This window comes from Phoenix dactylifera, chromosome 9 (genome assembly GCF_051530095.1).
Source record: "Phoenix dactylifera cultivar Ajwa chromosome 9, Ajwa_hap1_PhDact_Kaust_v1.1, whole genome shotgun sequence".
NCBI lineage: Eukaryota > Viridiplantae > Streptophyta > Magnoliopsida > Arecales > Arecaceae > Phoenix > Phoenix dactylifera.
In genome coordinates this window covers 24213040-24222706 of record NC_143198.1, presented here as the reverse complement: position 1 = coordinate 24222706, position 9667 = coordinate 24213040, and the positions used below count along the sequence as shown (strand labels likewise).

At 39.2% G+C, this 9667-nt stretch overlaps 1 protein-coding gene across 1 annotated transcript; it reads right to left on the bottom strand.

Annotated features, from left to right (window-relative positions):
* Positions 1-8570: 8570 nt before the first annotated feature.
* Positions 8571-9573, bottom strand: PSB27 (photosystem II family protein). Its single transcript, XM_008801913.6, has one exon. The coding sequence runs from the start codon at positions 9380-9382 to the stop codon at positions 8846-8848; it is 537 nt and encodes a 178-aa protein (XP_008800135.4). The 5' UTR covers positions 9383-9573; the 3' UTR covers positions 8571-8845.
* Positions 9574-9667: the final 94 nt, after the last annotated feature.

Sequence of the window (9667 nt, the reverse complement as noted above, 5' to 3'; positions counted from 1 at the left end):
CGTCCTTCCTCCTCCCCTCTCTACCCAAACGGACGGCCGGCGGCGGAATGTGGGGGTTGGGTTGGGGATGGAGACAGAGGGGAAGAGGGGGGGAGGCAAGAAGAAATCGGTCCACGAGAATTTTTTTTTGTCGTTGTTCCTGTTGACCCTTTTTGACAGCTCTTTCTTGGACAAACGGAGGGGAACAAAAATCCCACCCAAGAATTCCTCTCGATTCCTTTTTTTTCGTTAGATCATCAGCACCAACGGAACCCCACTCCGAGGGGGGTTCTATATACACCCCCCCTATTGCTAAGGACACCCCCCAAAAATCAAAAAAAAAATACCCAAACTAACCTTTAGTGTAATTATCATATTGCCCTTGAAATTTTCTCAGTACACCCCCCTTCCTCCTCCTCCGTTTCGTTTTGAAAAGAAAAAAAAAAAACACCCCTCAAACCCCCCTTAAACCCCTCGATCTATTTACATCGTTTAGGCGATCTTTGAAGGAGATTTAAGCCCCATTCGAAGCATGGACAAGCAACTAGTGATTTGGGACGAAGAATCGGCCGCAAAGGTACGTGTTCCACCTTGTTTCGAAATTTTTTTTTTTCACGGTTCGTGCTCCGTTCGGCACTGGATCGCCGAACAAAAGGCTTCTGTTCGACTGAACAGTGCCGAACAGAAGCCTTCTGTTCGGCAACCCTCAACCGAACAGAAGCCTTCTGTTCGGCTGCACAGTGCCGAACAGAAGGCTTCTGTCCGGCACTGTGCAGCCGAACAGAAGTCTTCTGTTCGGCACTGTGCAGCCGAACAGAAGGCTTCTGGTGCCAAAGCCGAACAGAAGGCTTTTGTTTTTAGTTTTTGTTCGTTAACTAATGTTGTGGTTTTATTATTTGATAGAGCATTTGATATGAGATAATCATTCCAAGATCAAGAATGACATCGATGAAGGTAACAAGATCATCATATTTGGATGCACCATGTTAATGCTATATGATAATGATTCTAAATTATCCCTACTTCTCAAATTACTATCTAATCTAGTAATGAAAAACTTGTCCTTGATGTTGGGTATCCAATTCACCCTAAGGACGTGATCTAGGCTAAAATTTGGGAATAAAAATAATCCTTAGTCTAGCAACAGAAAAAAAAAAAAAAATTGGATTCGGCCCCATGGGGACCAAGATACATTGGGTCGGCCCCATGGGGCCGAACCAATGTATTTTGGTCGGCCCCATGGGGCCGACCCAATTGCAGCGGGTCGGCCCCATGGGGCCGAACCGAAGGCACTGGTTCAAAGAACCAGTGCCGAACGATTTGGGGAGGCGGGGGGGGGGGGGGGGGGGGGAGCTACCTCGAGGTGGTCGTGGAGGCGCCGGCGAGGTGCTCGTTGCTCGGGAGATGGCCGGGGAGGTGGTTCCGGGAGAAGCCGGCGAGGTGGTCGGAGATCGGGAGAATGCCGGCGACGAGAGGGAGAAGGGGGAACGGGGGGGTTTTGGGCGTTGGCGAGGTGCTTTGGGCGGAACAGTTCAAAGGGAGACGGAGGGGGTTTGGCCGCCGGCGAGGTGCTTGAGGCGAGGTTTTTTGGGCGGAAGGGAGAAGCCGGCGGGTGTTTTGGAGGGGAAGAGCGGGGTGGGGGGGGGTTTGGGGGGTGTAGAGAGTAATTTAGGTGAGGGGGTGGGGAGGGTGGGGGGTAATTTAGGAATTTTTAATTTTTTAGGGGTGTCCTTAGCAAATGGGGGGTGTAGAGAGTATTTAATTTTTTTTTAATTTTTGGGGGGTGTCCTGAGCAATAGGGGGGGTGTATATAGAACCACCCCAGCTGTGAGACCCCCAAATTTGGTTTTCCTCTTTTATCCTTTCCAGTTTAGCTTTTTCTTTTTTTTATAGATCCGAATCCTCTTGAAAAAAAAAATATAATGTATACTCGTGACGCAACGCAGAATGAAAATAAGATAAAGTATAAAGAATTGGAGAAGACTGAGAATGAAGAAAATCTCTATAAAATATTAGTAATACTTCCTATCTCAATCTAGCGGTTACTATATGTATTTATAAAAACATTATTCGTCTCAAATGGGAAACTTAAAATCATCTCGATAATTTTAAAAATAAAGATTATTTTTTTTGGGATAAGCAAGAAAGTTGCAAAGATCAAAATAAGATCTCCTATTTAAAAAAATATCATCGGGTTAATTATGACATATACTATCACAGTAATTACTAAATTGGGAAAAAAAATATGCTATAATAATGATCACTAAATTAGGTAAGAAAAATATATCGTAGGGATAATCACTAAATTAGGCTATGCCAGTCTTTTTTACTTGCAAAGATTTTGTTCTTGAGTTAAACTCAAGATAAAGTGACTTAGTTGGCGGACGGTACTTGAAACAGATCAGCAATATTGAAAATCTTCGAAATCACTATCTCTTTATAGAGATCCATCGTATAGGTATTGCCATTAATAGATGCTAGCATGGAGTCTTTCTTCAAAATTTTGTATGGCCTATATTTCTTTGGCTTGAGCTTGTAATAGATGCTAGTAGGGGTCTTTCTTTTCACAAAAAGATCATAATCATATCCTATTCTTAAAATACTTTGTGCATTTAGGGTTTATTAGTTGCTACTTTATCCGTCACATTTGACTCTCCTTATTTTCTTTTGATAGAATAGCAACTTTCTTCATCACCCCATCTAAAAATGCAATAATTTTTCCTTCCTTCGAGTTGCACCTACATCATATTGCCAAGGTCTCTCAAGTAAAATATGGAAAATATCCATGTCAACTACCTCATGGACAACATCATCTCTATAAATTTTCCAACTAAAATGGGAGCATGACAACTTTCAGTTAACCATGAGTGCCAGGTCTTTTTTGATCCATCCAAGTGGGAACAATTCGGGGTATGGTTTTGCCGGTAACTATAATTATCGACTAACGACTTTGAGTCCACTATTAATGATTAACCGGCACACCTTCTGATTAATAGAACACTGAATAAAAAATTCAATACTGTAGTGTTGGCTTTTCCTGCGTGAAATTTATTCACCTTCTTTCTTGGCATCTCTGCATTTTCTAAATCATCTTTGCCACTCTCACCACCTTTTATCTCAATATCATAGTCCACCAAATGTGCTAACTTCACGCAGGACATGCACTTGAATTATGACCAGACTCACCACATCTATAGTACTTGCTCGCAGAAGGTTTCGCATAAGGATTCTTTGTAACCTCTATAGTAATTGCTCTACTAGTCTACTTTGTGGCTCCACCATTGCTAGCTCCTATACTTCAATTGGTAGCAATTGATGAGGGAGTACGAATGGTAGTGGATGTTTCTCCTTGTCATCAGGAGCTATGCATGACAGTCCAGGAGAAACTCGCCTAGCATTCCAAGCCCTAAATGGTTGATGCAAAAAATAGCTTTTCCACCTTTAGTGCCAAGTTATAAGCTTCATCGATCCACCATCCACACGGTCTGAAGACTAATCCACTCCTGAATAGAAAACTTCTGCCCATCAATATATTTCATTGCTTGCCTTCGATAAGTCAGCGCACCAAATATATTCTATAGTTCTTCATCTTAAACCAAGTTGTCATGGGTGCCTTTCCTTGTCTCTGGCACTTACTCTGCATACCATCCCACCAAGCTGATGCTCCACCTTTAAGCCCATGTGTGACAAGCTTGACTCTTTACTCATCTAGCATTTCCATCTCAAAGAACTTCTCAACCTTTGTGAGGAGAGTGCTGGGCGCATGCAAATCATATTATCCTGAAAGAAGACTCAGCCACAATGATCGAGTGGATCCAGAATTCGGATTGTGCTGCAGGCGGGTTGCGACTGATATACGACATCTGCAGACTCTTGGAGGAGTGCACCTCTCATCGGGCTACCCATATCTTCCGAGAGGTTAATAGTGTGGCGGACTGGGTGGCATTCTTTGCGGCTCACCACTCCGGAAACTTTGTTTGGAATACTCACGCTTCGGTGCCAGCTTCGATGTATTTTCTACTTCTCTCTGACTTTATAGGATGCACTCATACCTGGTTCGTATGAGGCGTCGATGTACCAAAATAAAAAAGAAAAAAGAACTTCTTAACCTTATAGATCCAATCTAACAAGGCCATGATATCTAAGTTGCTGTCAAAACTAGGAATACTGACTTTAAGGCAATAGTCTTTAGGCTCTAATTAGGTCTTGCTTCTCTTTGATAAGCTGCATACCCTCATCGACATAGGCTAGCTGACTAATGTTGATATGTAGGACCACAAAGACTGATAGGTTGGCGTTAAACCCCAGACGGACCAACATCTCACGGATCTCTTCAAAGCCACAATCCATCACCTTGCTTGAGCCGCCAACATTGCCCAAAGGGCCTGCACCCTATGATCATCGTCACTAGGGTGGTTACACTCATCTTGCCGTTCGCCATATTAGATCAATGAACAGCTTTGATACCAATTAACTTAGAATGGAACATTGAAGGGCTAAAAAGATATGGACAAGTCTGGTCAATTGAAGAAACCCGTAGAAGACTTTATTTATATTGAATTGTCTCCCTTGAGTAGTTACAATGAGCACTTATAGGAGATATTTGATATGGGATGATGACCCAAAATAAAGGGTGATGTGAGTGGAGGTGATGGAATCACCACATTTGATTGTACCATGATGATACAACATAATAGTGGTCCCAAATTATCCCCGCTCTTCAAATCATTGCCTAATCTAGTGATGGAAACCCAACTTGAGGTTGAGTATCAAAGATCATTTCAGGACAATGATCTTGCCTAAACTTTAGGAATAAAATGATTCCTCAATCTAGCAGAAAAAATGGTATATCAATATGCTATTAACATACTATATCAATATTATATCTTTATATTATGTTGATATTAAGTATACAGTATTTGTGATATATATTATATTATAATATATGATTAATCATAATATTATTTAATTATATTTTAAATGATAATAGAAATATATTATTGTACTTTATATTTATAATATGAAATTATTTAAGATATTACTTCTATTTACTTTATTTGTCTAGTCAAAATAAATGTTAGTATTAAATAATAACATATTATAAATATAAATAAAAATATTAATTCTATAATAATAATTAATTTATTTTTATAGGATTAATAATTCTAAGATTAATATATATATTTTTGAAATATATTAATTATTAATATATTAATATATAGATTAATAATTTATTATAATATATTTTACATGATTAATCAATATATTTTTATAGAATATATTAAGGGCAGTTTTCGTATTAAATGGTCAACGAACTTGAATTTTGATAAAATACTAAACATATTACTTGTGGATATTAGGAAATTTTTAATCATTGCAACATTGCATATCAAACATTATGATTTTAGATCATCAGGGTTTAGATTAATCTAGGATAATGATTACCAGTGATCTAAAATCACTTTACTGGTTGGCGAAAGAACAACTCGCATCTACTTAATAATTCGAACAAATGATAAAAGGTGAGAGATGCATTTTGAAAAAGAGAAAGAACCTTTCATGCAACTTATGTGTTCCTTCTCTTTTCATTACCCCATCCATTCATATGTGAATCCTTTCTTTACAACTTTGTCATTTCCTCCATTCAAAGGGAATCACCTTTTTCTAATGGAGGAATGAAAGGTCAAAAAAAAGGAGAGGAAAAAGAATAAAGAACCTTTTCTGTTTTCTTTTTTTGTTAATTTTTAAAGAAAACAAGTAGAGAGAGAGAGAAAGGAGTTAGGTCTCAATTGTTGATGAGTGCAGGGGCCAAAGGAAATAGGGGTGGCAATTTACTCTATTCTGGTGAAATCTGACACTATTCAACTGACGCCTTTAGAGTCAGGGATGGGGTTAAATCCCTACATTTTTTTCAATAGGGTCGGATGCTTTATTCTGTTTCCATGCTCTATAGATCTCTCTTGCATTATTTGTTTTGTATTTGATAGTGATAGCTTAATATGTAGCTTGTTTTGCTCGAAGTGTCCGTTGGGTTCTCTATCTCCTCATGTCTTGATGTGTTTATGATTCATGTCTAGGAAAATAGCTACTGCTATAGAAAAATGGGCATCTACTAACGATCAAAATCCGTTGCCCCACGCTAAAAAACTATAGGCACAAGTCAAAAAAGGCTATACCGATGGTCGATTTTTCTGTCAGTAGTAGCAGCATCGCTAGAGAGTTTCACCTATCGATTGAAGTTCAGAGAATTACCTACAGTTTCACATTCCGTAGTTAAATACTTTACCTACAATTTTGTTTCTGTAGTTAAAAAAGTTATAGCTGCAGTTTCATACTCCCATAGTTAAAGCTTTTGCCTACTTTTATTTTCTGTGGTTAAAAGTTATAACTATGGTTTCTTTTCTGTAGGAAAAGCTTATACCCGCACTTCTTTTTCGTAGGAAAAAACCTATTTTACGTAAAGCTTTAGACCTTTTGCTTATGGATTAAACCATAGGTATAGATTTTTTTTTTTTATAAATCCAGAATTTCAGTATGATTTAGATATGGTAAATATCTGTTGTGTACATTAGCATAGTTGTAATCTAGTTGAAATAATCAAATATATAACATTTCCTTAAAATAAAATATAATTAGTTAACTCCACTAGTTCCAAACATCCACATTTTTAAACATGCACAAGTTCAATGGAATTTTAAAATTACATAGTTCCAACACAACATAATAATCTATTTTATTAATGTAAATAGTACCAAAACTCTAAAACCTCAAATAGAAAATTACAAACTTATCTCTCAAAAACCGAGAACGTACCTGCAAAAAAAGGATAACAACATAGTCAAGAGAATATCTTAAATATATTATAAAAAATTATATTCAAAAAATAAAATACAAAATATTAAGGTTAATATACTTAGTGCCATACCAGTTAAATGGACAACTCGAATATGTGGAGTGAAGATGTGGAGAATTATCTAGAGCACCAGCAGTATCTAGCACCAATGAATAAGAGATATAGATGAAGATAAATTATAAAATTCACAATCTTCAACATAATTTATAACTTTAAATTATATAAATAAATATTATACCTCTAGATTTCTTTCTTGGTTTGTTGCATTTGAGATATTGGTAATATGCTCGTCAAGAAACTTACTCTGTAACAGCGCTACCATATCAGAAACCAATCCTTGTAAGCCTTGAATTTGATCTTTCATTTGTTAAACCTTTTGAATATCCACAGATTAAGATGATGGAGCCTTAGAACTTTCATTGTAGGTAACCTTCCCAAGCACCGCACACGTCCCTTTTTCTCAGATCCTTGCACTTTAGAGTGTACATCTACTTTCCAAGAAGTAGAACCTTGAGAACTCTATGACTTTGCAGCATCATTAATTTCTTTTCTCATTTCTTCCTGAAATTTTAAAAGATAAACTTGTATTAATCATTTATAAATGGGAAGCCAAGACCTCAAAACAATATTCAAAAAAAAAAAAAAAAGAAACTAGCAACACATCGTAGAAACTAACAACTTACAATTATTCTTGCTGCCTTTTCACTCACAATACTTCCATCTTTACGCATGATAGATACTTGTGAATGGGTGGGTGCCGTCCCATTGTTCTCCTTCATCTAATATCAAATTTATAATAATTTCATTGCAAAATAACACAAAATTCTTATAATCTGTTAGGTATAACTATATTACAAAAAGTACGCAAATGTTACCCTCTCATCAATGAATCCCGGCAAACATTTTGATCCCATATATTGAGGTTCATCTAGTTTGGCACGATTACTTTTATTTATTTGACTAATTCTCTATAATGATAGTGAAAAAGAAAGTCAATCAAATATTTTGATATACTTTCAATCAATAAGACATCTAATAATTTAATTTTAAATTGGTAATATTATAACTTTGATCACTTAGGACAAAAAATATGAACAAGGCCATGCCATTTATCTGGATCTACACAAGGATCTGGAACTCTTGTGAATTTTTTTCCAGCCACTTGTGAATTTTAGTGTTTTGATTGGACACTAGTGAATTTTATTTGAGGAGTGAAAGCAATGAGATGGAGTCCAATGCAAAAACTTCAGAACTATGAGTCCCAAAAATAGAGGTAGCAGACCCTTTTTCTAAGCCATATAGAAGAGAAAACTATGACCATCTACAAAAGAAGGATCCAGATCACAAGTAATTGCAACTGTAATTCTTAATGGTGGAAGGGAGCTGCTCCAATATATCCAAACATGAATCACGAAATTGGTGTGATACATGGAAGGCATTGAATAATATGAGGCATCCCCATTTGCAGCTGTAGAATAAATTAAACCGAATATTTACGCCCAATGAAAAAACACTTTCCAAAATTCAAATACAATCTGCTTTCCTTCAGAGGAGTGGGGACGGTAAAACAACTAGACTAACCTGTTCTCGAATATCTGGTTCTAGTTTTAAAGCGAGAGACGTCCGCTTCGTTTGTTACCACAAATGCTACCATGACCTTATCCTCTCCGACCTTAATCTGCCTTTCGTACTTTATGTAGTCAATGCATCAAAGCGAAGATACAGCAGAGAAAAGGGATGAAATAGAGAGGCAAAAGATTTCAGCTGTTCCTATTCGATCCCAAATCTCGAATTCCACACAACATTCATTTGATCATGAGAACTGTTTGTAACTGTGGTAACAAATTTGCTCAAAGGCAACGGTTGAAACATAGATGCATGAACTAATATAATACAACGCAACGTCGGATTCCGCGCAGAGTCGAAGCAAACAAAATTGCACGCTCAAATTCGAAGTGACGGAAAAGGGACCAAACGATGCCGCGCGCATATAGATGGAGCAACGAACGAGGACTATCTCCCCCTGAGCAGAGCCTTCTCGGCGGTGTCCATCTCCTCGAGGATGCGGGCCTTGCGCTTGGCCGGGATGGGGGCGGTGGGCCCGAAGCTGATGTAGTGGCCGGACACGGCGTTCAGCGCCGAGTACATGTCCCTGAAGGAGGTTCGCCCCAGCAGCGCCTTCTCCCGCCGGTACTTAGCCACCCACACGTTGGACGCCTCCCGCAGATCCGCCACTGCCGCCGCCACGTTCGGGTCGGCGCGGTCCATGTTGATCGTCGACCGCACCTTGCCGATCACCTCCGACGTCTCCCTCACGTACTCCTCATCCGAAGCCGCCACTGCCGCAGGTGGGGCCGCCGCTGGGAGAATCAGCATCGCCGAAGTGGACAGTACTCCGGCCGCCATCGAGATCGCAAGCTCCCGCCGGGCAATGGGCCGGGCGCTGGTCATGGTGGCCGAGGAAACCAAAGGTTTGGATGGGAGAGAAGAAGCAACGGGTGGCGGCGTCCGCTTGGTGGTTGGCGGAGTCAGGAGGGATGGAGATGCCATGGTTTCCGAAAATTAGAGATACTACTTCTCAAACAAGAGCTTGGGGTGGGGATCTAAGATAGAAAGGGGTGGGGAAAGGAGGTGGCAGCTTGCAACCAAGGAGAGAAATCGGAGCTCGGCAAGGGGAGAATGATAGCAGCTGCCACGTGGGCTTATCACCTTATCCTGACACATTTGAGCTGGGATTGTACGTGTGGATCAAGCAGGATATTGGATTCGCTTGAGGCGAGGGTGTTTTCCATCCAATAATATGGACTCGGCTTGGATCTGCTTGCGGCCTTCAAC

Coding starts and splice junctions, on each gene's coding strand:
- PSB27 (XM_008801913.6), bottom strand. CDS start 9,382: ATGGCATCTCCATCCCTCCTGACTCCGCCAACCACCAAGCGGACGCCG.